Raw genomic sequence first — 22,093 nt, 5'->3', positions numbered from 1 at the left:
TATTTCTTTGTTACTGGTTGAGGTTCAGAGCAAACGTTCTTTACACTGAATTATTATAGCAAAGTTCTAACGCACTACAGGGAGAGTCTGATTTCCTGACATAACAGACCGAAAAAAAGATTTTATTTTATTGGAATTATATCTAAATAAAGACGTCTTTACAATGTGTCGGCGATGGAGATACATCAGGCAGGGTGGGTAGAGTGGACAAGTTCAGGACCCTTTCTCCTGACATTGCTCGAGTACTTCTTTGGCTTCTGTGCACGGAACAGTCACTTTGCTCCATAGGGAGCCTCCTCCGGCATCTGCCCTTACTCCGCTTCTCCTCCATCCCTTACCACTTCACGAAGCCTGTTGAATTGTAAGAATATCTCATGTTGCATTTAAAGACTATTACGTTCTAAATGGTAAAGGACAAAAGAAGAGTCACATCCCGGTGGGCAGTGTCTGGCAAACACAGGCATTAGGATATGTGGAAGCATGTGGGTGGTTGTTGCATTTATGCCCCATCTTAACAATAGCACCCGCCCCCGTGGAGTGTTGAGGCCTGAAAGGAGATGCATGTAAACAAGTCTGAAGTAATGCATGTGAAGTCCTTAGCAGAGTCCTTGTCACAAAGTAAAATGCTCAGTCCTTATCAGCTCTTAAACCCCTTGCAGACCGGCAGTCCAGTGCCTGTGGACAGCAGAGGGTGGGATAAAGTCAGCCCTCAGCATCCTCACTGTTTATTCTGTCCTCTTGCTTGTCCTTCTGCCTGGAGTGTTCTCCTCCCAGATAACTGCCTGGCTCCCTCACTTCATTCAGCTCTCTGCCCAGAATAACCTCCAACGGGTTGTCTAGAAGCATCCATCCTATCCCCCTCTACACCTTTGTACTGCTACTATATTCCTCCTCATAGACCCTGTCACCATTGTCACCTTATACAGTTGTTTACGCTCTGGCTCCCCCTACTCCCTATTAAAACACAGACTCCATGAGAGAAGGGCTGTGGCCATATAGTAGGTGCTCAATAAATGAGTATTGATGAATGCACTGGAGGGGTCAGGACTGATGACAGGGAAAGCAGTTCAGAGGCTGCTGCTATAATCCTGTTAAGAAATTACAAGGGCCTGGGCTTCCCTGGTGGCACAGTGGTTGAGAATCCGCCTGCCAATGCAGGGGACACGGGTTCGAGCCCTGGTCTGGGAATATCCCACATGCCGCGGAGCAACTCAGCCCGTGCGCCACAACTACTGAGCCTGTGCTCTGGAGCCTGCGAGCCACGACTACTGAGCCCTCAAGCCACAACTACTGAAGCCTGCGCAATTGGAGCCCGTGCTCCGCAGCAGGAGAGGCCACCGCAATGAGAGGCCCGCGCACCACGACGAAGAGTTAGCCCCCACTCGCCGCAGCTAGAGGAAGCTCACGCACAGCAGTGAAGACCCAACGCAGCCAAAAATAATAAATAAAATTTAAAATATATCTTAAAAAAAGGAAATTACAAGGGCCTAAACTCAAGCAAGGACATTTAAAGGGGTCAAGGGATCTGGATTCAAGAGCTATTTAAGTGGTAGAAGCCCTTGGGCATCGAGAGGAAAGGGTCTAGACTCACAGGTTTCTTTCCTGGACAACTTGGGTAGGCGGTGATGCTTACTCACCAAGATGGGAAAGGTAGGGGGGGAAGCAGAGATGTGGTAGGAGAGGGTGGAAATACATTCAGTCCTAAACGGATTTCATTTGAGGAGTCTGAGGAACGAAAAATGGGGAGACCCGCTAGACAGTTAACTGTCTAGAGAACAATCCAGAATCGAGACAGATTTGGAAGCGACGAGTGGGTGGTAGCTTAAACCGTGAGTGTGGATAAGAGCATCCAGAGAGGGTGAGGAGAGAAAGGGGAAATTACCAGGAGAAAAGGGCTTTTCAGGCTACGATGAAGGGTAGGGCTTTGATAAAGATGAACACATGGGAACCATCGGAGTTTCCTGAGCAAAGAGAGCCCTTCAACCTCACCTGTACCTTTTACTTACCGTCCTCCACACATGCAATAAACTGTGATCATCTGCTGCCTACTGTGGCACTATGGCCCTATGCTAGGTGCTAGAAATAAAGAGGAGAAAGACTGCCTCTGCTTATTGTTTAGTGGGTGAGGCAAACAGATACGGACATCATCGCAGGACAACTCCTTACGTGCTAAAACAGAGCAGCATGAATTGCTGAGTGTTGAGGAAGGGTGGACATGGTTTCTCAGACAAGGAAGAGTTTCAGGGATTCATAAGTATATGCAAACACTTGTGCATTTTTCCGTACAGCGTACCTGTGGCTTTTTACAGATTCTTAAAGGGATTTGTGAATGACTGCTTTTGGCAACGCAGAGCGACAGATTTTAAGAGGCCTGAAGAGGTTTGTTGTTTACGAAGCTAATTCCGACAACATTACAAAGTTTGGACGAACTGGGAAGTGCCTGGTGAAATAACTGCCATTCAGTAAATACGCCTTGGGGCTTGGGACGTGGTGCCACTGGTGATGCTGAATTGAAATAGGGCCCCAAGAAACACAGTGGTTAAGGCAAGGGAATGAGTTTCATCTTGGTTAAGTCAAATATGTGGTCCCCATGGGCCCTCCATGGGACCCGTGTCTGAGTTTTCCCCAGACAGGCCAAATACCCATCTGGCACCGCAAGAAGTGTCTAAGCTGACTTCACATTTGAGAATTACCAGTATCTTAAGCAGAGGGAAACTTGCAGCCCCCTCTCCCACTAAGCCCACATTGTCCACTCCTGCAGTGTATGCCTCTTGGCTGCCCAGCTGCACCATGAGCTCACTAAAGAGAAAGCCACGTTTTCTAATGCTTTTGCAGGCATGATCTAGAACAGAGAGTTGGAACTTCCAGTTCTGGACAAGATAGAATAGATGCATTTCTCCCTATCCTCCTCGCTAAATACAGCTAAAAACCCAGGACATCACCTTATAAAACAAACGTTAAGAAGACTCTGAAAGGTGAAGAGAGAAAGTGAACTAGCTCGGTCGGGACTTTAAGACTTGAAAAGCAACATGGCAGTGAGCTCCTTGGGATTTCTTTTTGTCTCTGTACATCCCAGACTGCATCGCTGGAGAAGCCCCCTATCCAGATGGGCACAGACAAGAAAAGCTTGCTCTCTCTTGCCAAAGGACCAGGCAGTGGGCAGCCTATTTGACAACAAACATTCTCTGGAAAAACACCTAGGAGGGTTGCAGACCCCCCTAACTTCCATCAGCAAAGGCCTCATGGAAAGCCTGGACCTCTACCCTTGCCCAAAGTGAAGAGGTGCCCTTCCCCGTCCCCACTGGGGTGGCATCAAAGAGGCCCAAAGGGGAGCCTGGACTTGCACCCCCCCACCCAGGGAAAGGGTGGTGCCTCTTCCCCTCTCCATAGAGTCAGGGGAGGCCAGGTGAGGGGCTAGCTTTCCACCCGCTCCTGGTGGCTCTAAGGTGCCTCTCATACTCCCCAGCAGGGTGATATTGGGGAGCCCACGTGGGGCCTGGACTCCCACTCTTCCCACCCTGCAGTAAAGCATTGGCGCCTCCTTCCCCTACTGGTCCCTTTTTAGCAGAAGCCTGACAGAGTACAAGGTTTCCATTAAATCCAGAGTCTCATAACGTAATACCCAGAATGGCCAGGATGTGATCAAAAGTCACTCATCATCCCTCACATAGAGCAATACTAGTCTACATGGATTCAACTTGCTGACAAACATAAGATAAGGAAAGGAGACCTAAAATTATGAGGGATTAATCTCTGCATTGAGAAGATCATTAATTTGTAAGGTTAAAAAAAATTCAATGAAATGACCAATAAGGAAAGTAACTTAAGTTGGTATTTTAAGAGAGAAAAGAAAATAAATTCAAAATCATATAAAACTTGATTAGTTAGTAAAACAATTAGCTTTGTAAAATGATAATTTGACTGTCTAAGATGAAGTTATGTAATGGTTTTACCTAAATCAATGGTGGTTTGTGATTAGAATCACTTGGGGAGGTTCTAAAAACTATAGATGCCCAGCCCCATCCAAGACCAAATAAATCAGAGTAGCCCCACTGATCCTAACGTGCAGCCGGGGTTGAGAACGTTGGCCTAAATGAACCATAGGGGATAAATAGAATATAAGTGGAGAAATTTTACAACTTTTGCATAGTCAAAATAGATGTGATGGAGTTTGTGTACTAAATTTTGCATGCTCTTTCTAAAGGAGGGCCCTCTCAGGCCATTTATCTTGCTTCATGCACCCTTGTGATGAATCTGATGATCTGGTCCCCAAGCCCACAACGATAAATCTGAAGCAGTAATTAAAAGGGAGTCAGTCTCTCGCAGGCAGGCATATTGATGGTTGCAATATATGAAAACTGAAAGTACAGGAGGGCTCTGAGGAGATTTAGTTTAGTTCTACTAGATGGCTTGGTATTAAAAACTTGTTGGAGTGATTTCTTGAGCTGTCTCCTCAGAGCAGTCTTTTTGGAATTAAAGTTCAATTTTTCAAGAAACTTGCTGAATACCAAGCTGCGAGACAAACCCTGGAACTCAAACTGCCAGATAATCTAGGAGAGAGACCTCCAATAGGCCTGTCTGAGATTTTTAGCAAAAAGAAAACAATTAGCCATGTGGCTGATACCCATGAACTGGTAGGTTCTAACCCCCTTTCTAGTAAGGACTTTGACACACTTAATCTAAATATGAAAAAGTCAAACTTGCATGCCACAAATGAGGTACGTGCACCGAAAGGGAAAAATGACTCAAACGTTTAAATTAATAAAGGAGACTATGGCAGGCCCAGATTCCTGGGTAACTCTCTCGAAAGGAATTTGTATCGTCAAGTACAAAGTTCATTTGTGATGGCAAACGTTATCTAGGTTGTAAATTTTCTTCTTGATGGTGCCCTTAATCCCTGTCAGGAGGAGGAATATTTGGAAGAAATTGGAGTTGAATATGGAGATGTCATTTATTCAGTGCAGTGAGATGGGTTGATACTGGAAGTTTATTGAAGAGTTTTGCTGAGTTGCTTTCATGAAGCTGTTAAAATCAAGGGTTGAAAGGCCTTATCGATAAATAGTAGAAACTTAGCCCTTTTGTCAGTTGATTACAATGATTTTCATTGACCTGAATAATATTGATCAATAGTACTAGGCTTATAACTAAGTGCTTGTGCCTACAGTTGATTAAACTGACTTTAAGACAATTTTTTTGTTACTGCTCATGGCACATATTTTGTAGAAAAGGGTCTGTTTCACCATTAGAATGTCATGTGCTTTACACACACAGGCATGATTTTTGGAACCTGTGGTCCGGGGGGTATGGTCATAGGAACGCCAGTAGCCCTGAAAATGCATCTGTTTTAAAGCACGTTTACTAATTACTGTTCACCATAACAACTCTGAATCCTTAAGAAAGTAAAAGAATAATTTTATAATGTTTAATGAAGCTGGAAAATATTTCTGAAAAAGAGTGTGTTCTTACATGTTCTTCCAACGTGGTAAAATTTTTGAAAAATGTTTTGTTGAAAGTGATTTTTGTTTGTCAAGGCATAAGCTCTTAGTTATCCTGAACTATGCATTCTTTCCGTGACACATTTACATAATTAAGATTTCTCTATTTTCTGGTCACTATTGCTGCATAACAATTTACCCCAAACTTATAACCACCTCCTTTTTATTATGGTCATAGGTTCTTTTTTTTTTTTTTTTTTTTTTGCAGTACGCGGGCCTCTCACTGTTGCAGCCTCTCCCATTGCGGAGCACAGGCTCCGGACGCGCAGGCTCAGCGGCCACGGCTCACGGGCCTAGCCGCTCCGCGGCATGTGGGATCCTCCCGGACTGGGGCACGAACCCGTGTCCCCTGCATCGGCAGGGGGACTCTCAACCACTGCACCACTAGGGAAGCCCGGTCATAGGTTCCTTTAGGTCAAGAATTCAGAAAGGGCAAAGCAGATGAAGTAGCCTTCTTGGTCTGCTTCCTGCCCATCAAAGGTTGGGGGTCCAAAAGCCTCTGCACATTTTGTAATGTCTCTGTCCCTTTCAGTCCAACCTGATACAATTCCTTTGAAATCTTGGTGGACTTACTGTGCATCAATTTATAATCCACTAAAACCACACCCACAAATCTCTGCAAGATAAGCTCTCCTGTACCTGAGGCTCCTTATGAGCTACTATGGGACAAGGTCCCTAAGACTCTTAAGAGCCTCATTGTTTAATAGAGAAAGGCACACCCTGAAGATCTTTAATCTGCCTGGAAGTTTCTATGCAACACTGCCTTAGATCTTTCTGAGGTTTTGACAAAGGATTTTACAGTCCCGCCCTGGACTTGATCATTGCCCTGAAACCGTTTCCCAATTTGAGAATCATTTGCCATCTGGAGAAGCTGGGAATAAGAAACAGTTTTATTTTCAAACCCAGCAAGTGCAGGCTGCTTTATATTTCCTCTAAATTTTGCATGAAAGCTGAACAGTTCTGTATTAAGATCATCTCTCTCATCTCACATGTTTTCATAGACAGCAGGAAGCAGCCAGATGGCACTTGCAGTGTCCTGTCTAGAAATCCTCATCTAGATCATTGAATTTGTTAGGTACGTTTTCTGTTTTCTACCTTCCCATAGCCAACAGTGTTGTCAAATTTCCTGCCGCTTTGTATCAAGGGTCCCCTTTCCTCAAGCTTGAAATAATATTTTCCTTGCTTCCCTTCAGGCCCTTGTGACTACCTCCTTAAAGCCCCTCGTGATTCCACCAGCAGGCTCCTCAAGGCTCTTCCAGCTGCCACCACTTCCCAAAGCCAGTGTCAACTGTTTTAGTATTGTGTTACAGTAGCACCTCGCTGCTTCCAAATTTCAATTCCAGTCAACCATTGCTGTGTACCCAACCACCCCAGACTTAGTGGAGTAAAAGAAATGGCATTTTATTTAATTTTTATTTTGTTTTGGAGTATAGTTGATTCAATGATGTGTTAGTTACAGGTGTACAGCAAAGTGATTCAGTTATACCCATACAAGTATCCTTTCTTTTTCAGATTCTTTTCCCATTTGGGTTATTGCAGAATATTGAGCCCAGTTCCCTGTGCTATGCAGTAGGTCCTTGTTGGTTATCTATTTTAAATATAGTAGTGTACCACCATTTTATTATGATCATGGATTCCACGGGTCAGGAATTTGGAAAGGGCACAGTGGGGCCAGTTCACCTTTGTTCCACAATACCTAGGGCTTTGGTTGGGAAGACACAAAAGCTGGAAGTTACTCAACAACTGAGGCTTGGGATCATTGGGACCCTCATATGCTCACTCTTCTGGCGCTGGGGCTGGGAGGGCTCGTACCAGGACTGCTGACCAGAGGGTCAACCCTTGGCCTCTCCGAGAGGCTTGAGATCCTCACAACACAGTGACCTCAGGATAGAGCCACCCCCTACATAGTGGCTCAGGGCATAAGCATTGCTTCCAAATGATGAGGGATAAACTCTTTATTTATCCCAAACTCTGCATTATTTCTATGACAGATCTGATTCGCTAAGATCTCTGATTTATAGCTAGTTGGGCCAAGGAGAGAGAGGAAGAGAAGGAGGAAGAAAGAGGGAAAGGGAGAGAAGAAGGGAGATCAGGAGAGACAGATGAACAGAGAACAAAGAGACAAAGCAAGAAATAAAGTCACCAGGCATCCTACAGAAAGTCAGAGCATCTGTCTTCCAAGCTTCTGAATGGAAAACAGAATGAACAGAATGTTCTCCATCGTTGAGCAGCCAAATCAATTTGTTAATTGAGATCAAAAGAGCATAAATATTATAACTCTGCCATCAAACCAAAGAAATGAAGTAGGGAATAGAAAATCCCAAAGGCCAAGTGTATACATCACAATACAAGCAGATACCTGAAGAAACGAAATGATTTTTGTACAATTTTTTGAAAGCTCTTTGTGTTTTAAGCACATCCCTGATTAGGGTGGGGGGCAGCCCCAAGTTAGTGAAGTCCCTTGGAGGTGTTTGCAGAGAGCACTAATCACAGAAGAGAAGAGATCCCCTGACTCAAGAAGACATGGAGCAGCTGCTTCCTGGGAGTAAGTCTGGAACAAGAAGGCCCCAGAGTGAAAACTAGCCAGGAAGCCCTATAAAAAGGCGTGCAGGGCTTCCCTGGTGGCGCAGTGGTTGAGAGTCCGCCTGCCGATGCAGGGGACATGGGTTCGTGCCCCGGTCCGGGAGGATCCCACGTGCCGCGGAGCGGCTGGGCCTGTGAGCCGTGGCTGCTGATCCTAAGCGTCCGGAGCCTGTGCTCTGCAGCGGGAGAGGCCACGGCAGTGAGAGGCCTGCGTACCGCAAAAAAAAAAAAAAAAAAAAGGCATGCATTTTCCTCCCTGGTCAGACCTGGATGGCTTTAAAGGAGTTGATCACCATTTTAAAAGATTAACTCTTTTCAAAGTCACAAGAGCTCAAGGGCTCGTGGCCTATTCCATTATTAGAGATTTTTGTCATAAAGTATCAGGGCCTTTTCTCGTGATTCCCACATTCTCCAGAAGTCTTCAGTTTTTTGAAATTGTTGTTTGGGATCCTGGAATTTACTGCTAGCATTTTGAGGCCTCACAGTTTTCAGTGACAAAGTTTGTGCACACACGTACAGATGCAGACAGAGAAATAAAGATAGAATATGAAGCAAAAGAGGCAGCAAGGACAATTTGAAAAGATACTTGCACCACAATGTTCACTGCAGCACTATTTACAGTAGCCAAAACACGGAAGCAACCTAAATGTCCATCGACAGATGAATGGATAAAGAAGGTGTGGTACCTATATACAATGGAATATTACTCAGCCTTAAAAAAGAACGAAATAATGTCATTTGCTGCAACATGGATTGTCACACTGAGTGAAGTAAGTCAGACAGAAAAATATCGCTTATATGTGGAATCTAAAAAAATGGCACAAATGAACTTATCTACAGAACAGAAATAGAGTCACAGATGTAGAAAACAAACTTACGGTTACCAGGGGGAAAGAGGGGAGGAAATTAGGAGATTGGGATTGACATATACACACTACTATATATAAAATAGATAACTAATAAGGACCTACTGTATAGCACAGGGAACTCTACTCAATACTCTGTAATGACCTAAAAGAATTTTTACAAGAGTGAATATATGTTTTAAAAGACAGCAAGCAAAATGACTTGTGGTTACAGTGGACTTTGGGGAAGTATTAACCCTGTCCCTGTTCTTGTCCTACAAAGTGAGGCTGAACCTAATCCAACAACTGTGGGTTTATAGCCTCAACATAATTTTTTTTTAATTATTGAAAACTGGAGATTAGAAACCAAGGATTATCGATCATTAAGAGAAATCAAATGAAGTTAGATGCTATTGCAGTGAATCTTACTATGAGAAGAATATGTAGCCCACCAAAAAATAGTTTAAATTCCAAACCACCTATTTCAAGCAATTTGAATAAACCTATATTCTATTATTATCATATTTTAAATAGTTCCTTTAAGATTACCATTATGGCATTTGTCTGGTTTGTCACCTTCAAAGATTAACTATTTTCTTTGTAAAATTCTCATATTCCTAATGGTACAATTCTTGAAAACAGAGAAAAGATAAAGAGAAAATTCAGTATTTTGTTCTTACTACAGTGGACCTCTGGCTTTCTAGGTCTAAGTAATGAGCTAATCATTTTAGCTCTCAAAAGCTAAGTAAGCCAATTTGACCTAGAAATATAGAACTAAGTCTTAAAAAAGAACATTCAGAGGAAACTCTCTGGCATGCTGGTAATGTTCTGTATCTTGATTTGGGTGTCAAAAATCATCCACCTAAACACTTAAAAGTCTGTGAATTTTACTGTACATAATTTATACCTCAATTTTTAAAATCCTATTTGACTGATGGGTCAAGATGTATGGAGTATTTTGGTGTGAGTAGGGTCATATGTTTTAATTTCCAGTTAATTCTTTTCTTACTTGCTATTTATAAAAATAGTAAAAGATAGACAGTATCTATTAACATACTCAGTCTCTGTCGTTTAATAGTTGTATTAAAAGATCCAGGCCAAAGTCTCCATGCTCAGTCATGATACTTGTTTCTAGTCCAGTAATAACTTTTCTACAGGGGAGGAAGTCTGTTCTCTCCTTTATACACAGTGCCTTGCTGCCAAAGATTACCAGTGGTTAGAAAAAAGTTAAAACTAATATTGTAGGGTTGATATGATAATAAATACATTTGAGTATTTACCAACTTTCTTTGGAGAGAGATACTGATTTATATACCGTGGAATACTGTAAAATAAAAACAGTACAAGGACACAACTTCATACTTGCCTTGAAAAAGCAAAAGCTGTCAAGCAAGGAGATAATTCTAGTGGGACAAACACACAGATGACGCATAAATGTGACCTATTAATCAGCTGAGCAATATGGATGCATTTCTTATTAGTGAACCATCCTTACACTTGTGAACCATGCCCTCTTGGTCATGGCGTATTAGCCTGCTGAATTGAGTTTGTTAATTATTTTGGATATTTGCGTCTGTCCTTGTGAGACTGGTCTCTAGGTGTGTGTGTGTGTGAAAGAGATCTTCATCAAGTTTTGCTACCAGGATTCAATGAAATGAGTCGGGATGGTGTCTGTTTATGTTCTAGAGCATTTTCCGTAGCATAGGAATTACCTGGGACTTGATGGCCTATACTACCATCATCTGTGCCCAGGAACATTTAGGAGAGTGTTTTCTGCCAACATAAAAAAAATTCCCCTAGTTATGAATTGATTCTGATTATTTCATCTTTCTTTGAGTCAATTTTTAGTAATTTGTATTTTCCTATAAAAGCATGCATTTCACAAATACTTAATTTATTAATAGGAAATTACAGATGTTATTCTCATAATTTCTAAAGACATCACACCTTTTCTTAAATCTTTTTCATTCCTCATGTTAGATATCTGTGTTTTTGCCTTGTTTTTTCCTGATTAGACCCTGCCAAGGGTTTGGTTCTTTAGTGGTCTTTTCAAAGAACCAGCTCTTGGGTTTATCATCTATATTGTTTTTCTCATTCATCGATTTCTGATTTTATCTTCACTAATTTTTACCTTGATAGATTTCTTTTGCTCTTTCTCTAGATTTTTGGTATTTAATTTACTTCCTTTTTTTCTTATTTAATAGCAAAAGTATTTAAGGCAATGTGTTTTCTTTAGAATATAGCTTTGGCTGCATCCATGAATTTTTTTTTTTTGGCGGTATGCAGGCCTCTCACTGTTGTGGCCTCTCCCATTGCGGAGCACAGGCTCTGGATGCCCAGGCTCAGCGGCCATGGCTCATGGGCCCAGCCGCTCCGTGGCATGTGAGATCTTCCCGGACCGGGGCACGAACCCGTGTCCCCTGCATCGGCAGGCGGTCTCTCAACCACTGCGCCACCAGGGAAGCCCCATCCATGAATTTTGATGTAAAATTCTCTTTCTCATTAACTTCTTCATTGTCTGTAGTTGCAACTATAATCCAGGAGTTGCCTAAAGAGATACTTCTTTTAAAAAATTCTCAGTGATAAGGTTGTGTTGTTAACCTTTATATAATTTCTAGTTTTACTGCACTGTGATTAGGGTCAGTGCATATCCTACTTTTTGTAATTGGGGAGAGGAATGTTACTTTTGGCCCAATACATAATACATATGTGTAAATGTTTCAGGGACCACAATAAATGTGTGTAAAAATTCCATGTAACTGATAATCAAATACGTTGATTATTCAGCCACTCTCCATACTCATTTGCTTTTTGCCTGCTTGAACTGCCAAGCACTGGGTCACCCACTAAAATCACAACTTGGTCCATTTCTTTTGTATAAGAATAATTTTTGCTTTGTATGTTTCAGTACCATGTTATTCAGTGCATGAAGATGGTGGTTTTCATTTTTTGCTATATTTTTGTCAATATAAAATGAAAATGTTTTGTTTTTTGCCTTGGATTTTGCTTTGTCTGTTATTACTATTCCCATCCCTAGTTTCTTTCTGGTACGTCTTTGGCCATCCTTTCATTTTTGTTCTATGTCTTTTTGTTTTAGATGCATCTGTTATAACATCTGTTATAATTATAACAGAGTATAGTTATATTTCTTTTTTGACCTAATCCGTGACCTGTTTTCATCCAATAAAAGAGTTGTATCCCATTCACATTTCTTATAGAAACTGACAAATTTTGTTTTCTTAAATTTGATTGTGTTATTTAAACGCTTTCCATTTTTAATACTTCTGTGCTATTTCCTTCTTTTTTTTCTAGTTGCTATGTTGTTCAAGTTTTATTTATTGTCTTTTTACTAACGATTAGAAAGTTATAGCATTCTTTTTACTTGTCTGGTTATGTTCACTGTTTGATCCTCCATAGGAGGAGGGTCTAGGAGAATTGAGTTAGATTAGCATCAGAGATTGTATCTGCCCTGCTCAAACCTTCAAAACCAAAGAAGAGGAAGGTTTAGATTTATCATAGCGTAGAGATCTCACAGATTATGAAAAATAAGAAGGCAACTAGTAGGGGGAAGCCCTGATAAGGAGTTTCACTTTTGTTCAGAGAACTTACTTGTGTGTTCTGGCTGCCCGAAGATAACTGAGGTAGGATCCCTTCCCTAACTAATGTATTTGCATACAATACCTCCCTTGGCATGACACTTGTGTAAAGTTTTTCAGATTTTGCTGGCATATCTTCTCTTAGAGTGTAAAGACCTTTGAAGGCAGGGGGTTTTGCTTATTTATCTTTTTATACCTCTGAGTTGCTCCTATTTGATCCTTGCCACAATCTTATGAGGTAGATGAGGCACCTAGTAGGATCCTTATTTTGCAGAAAAGGAGACAGATGGCCTCCCCCAAAATTAAATGGTTCGCTCAGGCTCACACGGCTGAATTGAGATGAACACCCAGGTCATCCCTTACTCCACTGCTTTTTCCCATCTAGCATCCTGTCTCCCAGAACAAAAGAGACATCCTGGATGCTGTTTGTCCTGCCTTGGTGACAACAGGATCTTAATCTTTCATTATCTGTGCAGCAGAGGAAAGTAGGTGCTGTTTTCCCTCTTTTCTGCTGGGACTCTGGCATGCGTATAGGCCTGAGAACACACATGAAGAATTCCTATGCCCATCCAGGTGAAGCCACTCAGGTAGGGCGGAATAGGGAAGGGCAGGAAGGGAATTCCACACACTGAGGTGGGAAGGTGGCTGAGAAAACAGTCATAGGTGCCTCTGCTCTAGCCCGACAGCATCCAGGAGGGGACCGTCTATCTGGATGGTTTCAGCATTCACTGCTGAATCGGTCCCTTTCCCCGGACCCCTGCAGCTAATGTTCCTGGAATATGCAGGCAGAGTTAGTGCTGTTAGAATTCTCATTTTATTAGGCTTTAATCAAGCTCTCCTGTGAAGTGCTACATAAATTTCATTTTGAATTTTGTATATAAAATAAATGAGAGAGAAGGATCATAGACATAACATGTTTTTTTAAACAAAAATGGTATTTTTAATTTACTCATATAAAAATCATCTGGGGGTGGGGGAGGGAAGGATTGGGAGTTTGGGGTTAACAGATGCAAACTAGTATATATAGGATGGATAAACAACAAGTTCCTACTGTATAGCACAGGGAACTATATTCAATATCCTTTGATAAACCATAGTGGAAAAGAAATGAAAAAGAGTATATATATGTATAACTGACTCACTTTGCTGTACAGCAGAAATTGACACAACACTGTAAATCAACTATACTTCAATAAGATATTTTTAAAAGGAACTTTACAAAAAGCCAGTGTACACCAAACCAAACCAAAAAAAAAAATCATCTAAGTGTCAGAAAGATTGATACATTCTCTTATCCATGGCCTCAGAAAACCCATGATCTAACGTAGGTTTGTGAAATGATTTCCACCTCCTTGAATATTTTCCCTTCTCTCCATTGAGCTATGACCCTGGTATTCTTTAAAATCAACCTAAGAACTCACCTCCTGTGAAAATTTATTTATGTGACATTTAGGGATACTTATTTTTACAGCTTATGTTCATTTGTACATGATATTTGGAAAAGCCTACTGTGATAGAAAGAACATGGGTCTGGGTCAGTCTGCAGCCAGTTTCAGGGTCTGCAAATCAGCTAACTTCTTTGAGCCTCAGTTTTCTTATCTGTAAAATACGGGCATGAGACTAAATGATCTTCCAAACGTATGAACTGTTAAAGTGTTCCTCAGTTGTTGGGTATTTGTCTCTTCCACTCATCCAGCTGGATCATGAATCCCCCTAGAACAGAGATTATACCTTCTGCATCTTTGGTACTTCCATCCCCACCCCCAGGCTGCCTGGCACTCTGCATTGCCCCCAGTGGGTCTCCTGTCAATGCTGATTGCCAGACTGACAGCACCTGTGGCAGCCAGGAGGTGGCACTTTGGTATTTTCTGCAATAGAAGAACAAACCACAGAACAAGAAATCACTCGGGTTTCTGCTTTATTGACCAAGGTAGATCTAGGGATCAAAATAACCAAGGAGCTATATTTTTTAAATTTGCGTATAATAAATAAAATTGGCTTTTGGTAGTGGTGATTGTATACAGGTCTGTGGGTCTTAATACATGCATAGATTTCTGTAACCACCACCACAATGAGGATACAGAGTCATTCCGTTACCCCCAAAAAACTCCTTTGTATCAGACTCCCCCTGACCCCAATCCCTGACAACTGTATTCTAGAATATCACATAAATGGAGTCGTGGAGTATGTAACCTTTTGAGACTGGCTGCTCTCACTCAGCATGATGCCTTTGAAAATAAACCATGGTGATGTATATCAATAATTTGTATTATTAGTTCATTCCTTTTTATTGCTGAATAGCATTCCATTGTATAGATGTATCACAGTTTGCTTATTCACCTATTGATGGATATTCTGGTGGTTTGGGGGCAGTTATGAATAGAGCTGCTGTAAACATTCATGTGTAAGTTTTTGTGTGAACATAAATTTTTATTTCTCTGGGATAAATGCCTAGGACCGAGATTTCTGGTTGATGTGGTAATTCTATGTTTAACTTTTTGAGTAACTGTCCAACTGTTTTCCCAGTGATCGTACCATTTTACATTCCCACCAACAATGTATGAGAGTTGATTGTTCTACATCCTCTTTGGTATTGTCACTTTTGTTGTTTTTCTTCTTTGTTTTGTTTTTATTTTGGCCCTTCTGATAGGCTTGTGGTGATATCTTGTTAGAGTCTTAATTTGCATTTCTATAGTGCCTAGTGATGTTGAGCACCTATTTGCCACCCATAGGTCTTTGGTGAAGTGACTTCAAATCTTTTGCCCATTTTAAGTTGACTTGTTTGCTCTCTTGTTGTTGAGTTTTAAGAGTTCTTTATATATTCTGGACACAGGTCCTTTATCAGATATATCTCTGCAAATATTTTCTCCCAGTCTGTGGGCAGTCTTTCCGTTCTCCTACCAATGTCTTTCTTAGAGAAAAGTTCTAAATTTTATGAAGTTTAGTTTAACAGTTTTTTTTCTTTTATGGGTTGTGCTTTTGGTGTCATTTCTAAGAAATCTTTGCCCAATCCAAGGTCACAGAGATTTTCTCCTGTGTTTTCTTCTAAAAGTTTTATGGTTTTACATTTTACACTTAGATCTATGACCCATTTTGAATTAATTTTTCATGAGGTGTGAGATTTAGGTCAATGTTTATTTCTTTTGGCATGTGGATGTCCAAATGTTCTGAGTTATCCAAATGTCCAAAGTATCCTTTCTCCGTTGAACTGCCTTTGCATCTTTGTGAAAAATCAATCGGTCATATTTGTGTGAGACTATATCTGACTCTCCATTCTGTTCCCACTGATCTATGTTTTTATCCCTTTGACAATCCTTTTGACAATTACATTGTCTTGATTACTGTAGCTTTATAGTAAGAAAATCAGCTACTGTGAGTCCTCCAGCTTTGTTCTTTTTCAAATTGTTTTGGCTACTCTGGTTCCTTTGCCTTTCCATATACATTTTAGAATCAGCTCGTTGATATCTACCAAAAATTCTGCTGGGATTTTGGTTGGGATTGCATTAAATCTATAGATCGATTTGGGGGAAATTGGCAGTATTCAACAATATTGAGTTTTCCAAACCATGAACACATTATTCCTCTCTGTGTATTTAGATTTTCTTTTATTCCTGTCATCAGCATGTTCATTTAATTTCTTTCATCAACATCTCATAGTTTTCAGCTTACAGGTCTTACACATATTTTGTTATATTTATATCTAAGTATTTTTGGTTTTGAAGTTGTGGATGGTTTTGGTTTTAAATTTCTGTTTCCATGGGGCTTCCCTGGTGGCTCAGTGGTTGGGAGTCCGCTTGCTGATACAGGGGACACGGGTTCGTGCCCCGGTCTGGGAAGATCCCACGTGCCGCGGGGCGGCTGGGCCCGTGAGCCATGGCCGTGGAGCCTGTGCTCCGCAGCGATGAGGGGCCCGCATACCGCAAAAAAATAATAATAATAATAATAATAAATAAAATAATAAATAATAAATAATAAATTTCTGTTTCCAGTTTTTCATTGCTGGTATACAGAAATATTTTTGTCTGTTGACCTTGTGTTTTGTGACCTTGCCAAACCCACTAATTAGTTCTGAGAGCTATTTTGTAAATTCCTTGGGATTTTCTACATAGATGATCATGTAATCTGAAAATAAAGTCATTTGTTTCTTCCCTTTTAAACTGTATGCCTTTTAATTTATTTAAACCTGCCTTAAGGCACTGGCTAGGGCTTCCAGTATGAAGTTGCCCAGCAGCAGTAACAGTAGAAACCCTTACATTGCTCCTGATCTTTGGGGAAAACATTCAGTCTTTCACCACTTAGTAAGATGTCAGCTGTGGCGTTTTTGTAGATGTCATTCATAGGTTGAATTCTCTTCTAATCCTGTTTGCTGAGAGATTTATATCATGAGTGGATGTTGAATTTTGTCAAATGCTTTTTCTGCGTCAATTGATATGATAGCTTTCTTTTTTTATATATCTTTATTGGAGTATAATTGCTTTACAATTTTGTGTTAGTTTCTGCTGTATAACAAAGTGAATCAGCTATAAGTATACATATATCCCCATATCCCCTCCCTCTTGCATCTCCCTCCCACCCTCCCTATCCCACCCCTCTAGGTTGTCACAAAGCATCAAGCTGATCTCCCTGTGCAATGGAGCAGCTTCCCACTAGCCATCCATTTTACATGTGGTAGTGCATATGTCATTGCTACTCTCTCACTTTGTCCCAGCTTCCCCTTTCCCGTGTCCTCAAGTCCATTCTCTACGTCTGCGTCTTTATTCCTGCCCTGCCACTAGGTTCATCAGTACCGTTTTTTTTTAGATTCCATATATGTGCGTTAGCACACAGTATTTGTTTTTCTCATTCTAACTTACTTCACTCTGACAGACTCTAGGTCCACCCACCTCACTACAAATAAGTCAATTTTGTTTCTTTTTATGGCTGCGTAATATTCCATTGCGTATATATATGCCACATCTTCTTTATGCATTCATCTGTCAGTGGACATCAGGTTGCTTCCATGTCCTGACAGTTGTAAATAGTGTAGCTTTGTTTTTTTTTTCTGTTGCTATGATGGATTACATTGATTGATATTTTTAATACAAAACTAGCTATGTATTTCTTAGATTATCTCCACTTGGTCATGATGCATTTTTGTTTTTATGTATTTTTGGATTTGATTTGCTGATATTTTGGCCATTCTAATTACATCCATGTTCATGAAGGATATTGGATATTGGTTTGTAGTTTTCTTGTACTGCCTTTGTCTGTTTTTGGCATCAGGACAGTGCTCATAAAATGAGTTGTGAAGTGTTCCCTTCTCTTCCGTTTTCTAGAAGAGATGTGGAGAATTGGTGTTATTTCTTCTTTAAATATTTCGTAGAATTTACCAAGGCAATCATCTGAGCCTTCTGGAGTTTTCTTTTTTGAAAGGTTCTTAACTACAAATTTAATTTCTTTAATAGATATAGCAGTATTCAGGTTATCTATTTCTTCTTGGGTGAATTTTGGTAGTTTATGGCTTTCAAGGAATTGTTTGGTTTTGTCTAAGTTGTTGAACTTATGTGCATAAAGTTGTTGTAAATATTCCTTTATTATCCTTTTAATGTCTATGTGGTCTGTAGTAATAGCCCCTCTTCCATTTCTGATATGGGTAATTAGGTCTTCTCTCTTTTATTCTTCAGACTAGAGATTCAGCAGTTGTATTTATCTTTTGACAGAACCAGCTTTTTGTTTCATTGATTTTACTCTACTGTTTTTCTGCTTTTAATTTTGTTAATTTTTGTTCTTATCTTTATTATTTCCTTTCATCTGCTTGTTTCATGAAGCTCGATAAGGATTAATGTCATCAGAGTTACTGAGTAGAACCATTACAAACTATTTTTAAATTCATTCTTTTGAGAACCACCCTTACAGCTTCCATGCCTTGTCTCTTTGCAGTTGACTGGTCTGAGCGTCTCCAATGGGAAGGACCAACTGGTAGTGTTCCATACAAAAGACAACAAAGACCTCATCGTCTGTCTCTTCAGCAAACAGCCAACCCATGAGAGTCGAATTGGAGAGCTGGTTGGAGTCCTGGTGAATCATTTCAAGAGGTAAAGTTTGATTTTTGTTTAACTAAGTTGAATATATATGAAATCTTTCATCATAATTCTCACTGAACTTGTTTTGTGCCAATTTTAGTGTACTGAATTATTTTCCTTCTTAAGGAAAACTTAAATCATCTGTTTCCCAGAAGGCACAATTAGCATCCAGCCTTAGTTTCAAGATTAGGGATGATCGTCTACTTTTCCAGCCTCCAGCTGAACCAGCAATGAGAGATTCCCCCAATGGTGATTTCTTCACTGCCAATCCAAATGTAATTAAATCCAAAAGACTGAAAACTTACTTTATCTTCTTATTGTCACAGCTTCTCATTTACCCCACATATAATCAGTTAGAGTAGCTACTATGAATATAAACAAATTAGAAGGCAGGTTTAGGATGACATGTAGGTCCACAAAGACTAAAGGGATTCTTTTTTTTGTTTTTTAATAAAGTGGTTTATTTTCTCACAATTCTGGAGGCTAGATTTTGAGATCAAGGTGTGTGCAGGGTTTGTTTCTTCTGAGGCCACTCTTCTTGGCTTGTAGATGGCCATCTTCTCTCTGTGTCTTCACATGGTCTTCCTTCTGTACATGACTATGTCCAAATTTCTTCTTCCTTTAAGGATACCAGTCATGTTGGATTAAGACTCACCTTAATGACCTTATTTTGACTAAAGGAATTCTGAAGAGGCAGTTACCTCTGCAAAAACATGGAGTCATGAGGGAATGTGGCATTGTCTGAGAACTTCATAGTAGCCCTAGGCGATACCTGGGGTGGTTGTTTATGTCTGTGTAGTGAACAGTGATGTGAGAGATATAAACGGGGAGCAGACCCTGATGGTGATGGGGACCAGTGAATGGATAATTTTAAACAGAGAAATGACTTGTCTGGTTATTTATTAGAGTTGTTTTAGAGATGGGGTTTCTCTTCCCAAAGGAGGTCATGGAGTATTTGGAGTTGGGTGTTTCTCTGACTCCAAACTCAGATGTTCTTCCCATTGTGGCACACTGTCTCTGCCACCCCACCACCCTGATGCCAGAAGGAGACCACTCCTCCAAACTCAGGGACTGAGAAATGAGCCCAGTGTCCAGTTCCTTTTCTTCCTAAAAGACATTTACTAAGTTGCCAACAGTAATCTAGTTCCTCATGAGTATTTCTTTTCCTTTAAGTTTAGACATGGCTTTTCGCTAAACAAAGGCATATTTAGAATCTGATGTCCACACGTCTAATTCTGCTGTGTTCCTTTTTACTGATAAATGTATGGTGTATAATTTTAAAAGTGAGCTGCACAGGCCATTTATTATATGTTCTTAAACCTTGTATCCTAGATCGAAACAGATCTTTAAATATCTTATATAATTAAATGTTTTTAAATGCTATAATAAAATAATGTTTCATGGTCATCTGATGGGAAAAAAATAAGATACAACTAAGGAATTACCAAAAGACAATAGTAAACATATAGGTCTTTGAAAAATTCCCTTCCATCTGCCAAATAATTATAAAGTAAGAGAAATACTGAAGAGTTTAGAATGGAAGGGAAAGACATGGAGAAGTCATCTCTACAATAAAGTCTATAACTCAAATAAACAGGCCTATTTTCCTCCTAATATGTAGTTACAGCAAAGTATGGATAATCAAAGGGATTTTAATCTTTACCTTTCATTTGGATGCCTGTAGTAGTAAATAGTTTTTGCCTGGGAAACTGAAATATTTTTTCTCAATCTGAGTCCTTGTTTCTCAAATTCTAACCACTGTTAAATGCCTCCACAAGTGGTGGAAATATGTGAATCTGGTTCTAGAATCCATCAACTGCTTTCTTTTCCTAGCATGTGTTCTGAGATACATTTCTATCTCGAATATATGTAAGAATTTTTTTGATATCTTTATTGGAATATAATTGCTTTACAGTGGTGTGTTACTTTCTGCTGTATCACAGAATGAATCAGCTATATGCATACATATATCCCCATATCCCCTCCCTCTTGCATCTCCCTCCCACCCTCCCTATCCCACCTCTCTAGGTAGTGACAAAGGACCAAGCTGATCTCCCTGTGCTATGCAGCTGCTTCCCACTACCTATCTGTTTTACATTTGGTAGTGTATATATGTCCATGCCACTCTCTCACTTTGTCCCAGCTTACCCTTCCCCCTCCCCGTGTCCTCAAGTCCATTCCCTACGTCTGCGTCTTTGTTCCTGTCCTGCCCCTAGGTTCTTCAGCAACTTTTTTTTTTGGTTCCATATATATATATGTGTGTTAGCATATGGTATTTGTTTTTCTCTTTCTGACTTACTTCACTCTGTATGACAGAATCTAGGTCCATCCACCTCACTACAAATAACTCAATTTCGTTTCTTTTTATGGCTGAGTAATATTCCATTATACATATATGCCACATCTTTATCCATTCATCTGTCGATGGACACTTAGGTTGCTTCCATGTCCTGGCTATTATAAATAGTGCTGCAATGAACATTGTGGTACATGACTCTTTGTGAATTATGGTTTTCTCTGGGTATATGCCCAGTAGTGGGATTGCTGGGTCGTATGGTAGTTCTCTTTTTAGTTTTTTAAGGAACCTCCATACTGTTGTCCATAGTGGCTGTATCAATTTACATTCCCACCAACACTGCAAGAGGGTTCCCTTTCCTCCACACCCTCTCCAGCATTTATTGTTCGTAGACTTTTTGATGATGGCCATTCTGACCAGTGTGAGGTGGTACCTCATTGTAGTTTTGATTTACATTTCTCTAATGATTCGTGATGTTGAGCATCCTTTCATGTATTTGTTGGCAATCTGTATATCTTCTTTTGGAGAAATGTCTATTTAGGTCTTCTGCCCATTTTTGGATTGGGTTGTTTGGGTTTTTTTGATATTGAGCTGCATGAGCTGCTTGTATATTTTGGAGATTCATCCTTTGTCAGTTGCTTCATTTCCAAATATTTTCTCCCATTCTGAGGGTTGTCATTTCATCTTGTTTATGGTTTCCTTTGCTGTGAAAAAGCTTTTAAGTTTCATTAGGTCCCATTTGTTTATTTTTGTTTTCATTACCCTTTCTCTAGGAGGTGGGTCAAAAAGGATCTTGCTGTGATTTATGTCATAGAGTGTTCTGCCTGTGTTTTCCTCTAAGAGTTTTATAGTGTCTGGCCTTACATTTATGTCTTTAATCCATTTTGAGTTTGTTCTTGTGTATGGTATTAGGGAGTGTTCTAATTTCATTCTTTTACATGTAGCTGTCCAGTTTTTCCAGCACCACTTATTGAAGAGGCTGTCTTTTCTCCATTGTATTTTCTTCCCTCCTTTATCAAAGATAAGGCGACCATACGTGCATGGGTTTATCTCTGGGCTTTCTATCCTGTTCCTTTGATGTATATTTTTGTTTTTGTGCCAGTACCATACTGTCTTGATTACTGTAGCTTTGTAGTAGAGTCTGAAGTCAGGGAGCCTGATTCTTCCAGCTCCGTTTTTCTTTCTAAAGATTACTTTGGCTATTTGGGGTCTTTTG

The 22,093-nt window shown here is 40.2% G+C and overlaps 1 protein-coding gene across 6 annotated transcripts in view; it reads left to right on the top strand.

Moving 5' to 3' along the window:
- The window catches only part of MYO1D (myosin ID), a 348,552-nt gene that overhangs the window by 219,962 nt on the left and 106,497 nt on the right, over positions 1-22,093 (top strand). For 4 of the 6 annotated variants that reach the window (XM_060082677.1, XM_060082679.1, XM_060082676.1 and 1 more), the window contains exon 21: positions 18,439-18,593. In XM_060082677.1, the coding sequence (XP_059938660.1) occupies positions 18,439-18,593 (155 nt within the window). Of the gene's footprint in view, positions 1-18,438; positions 18,594-18,707; positions 18,733-19,207; positions 19,245-22,093 lie in introns of those variants that run through there. The other 2 variants (XM_060082680.1, XM_060082681.1) reach the window with 2 other exon arrangements.

Source organism: Mesoplodon densirostris, chromosome 18 (assembly GCF_025265405.1).
Source record: "Mesoplodon densirostris isolate mMesDen1 chromosome 18, mMesDen1 primary haplotype, whole genome shotgun sequence".
Classification (NCBI taxonomy): Eukaryota; Metazoa; Chordata; class Mammalia; order Artiodactyla; family Ziphiidae; genus Mesoplodon; species Mesoplodon densirostris.
This window is presented reverse-complemented; position numbering and strand designations above follow the sequence as displayed.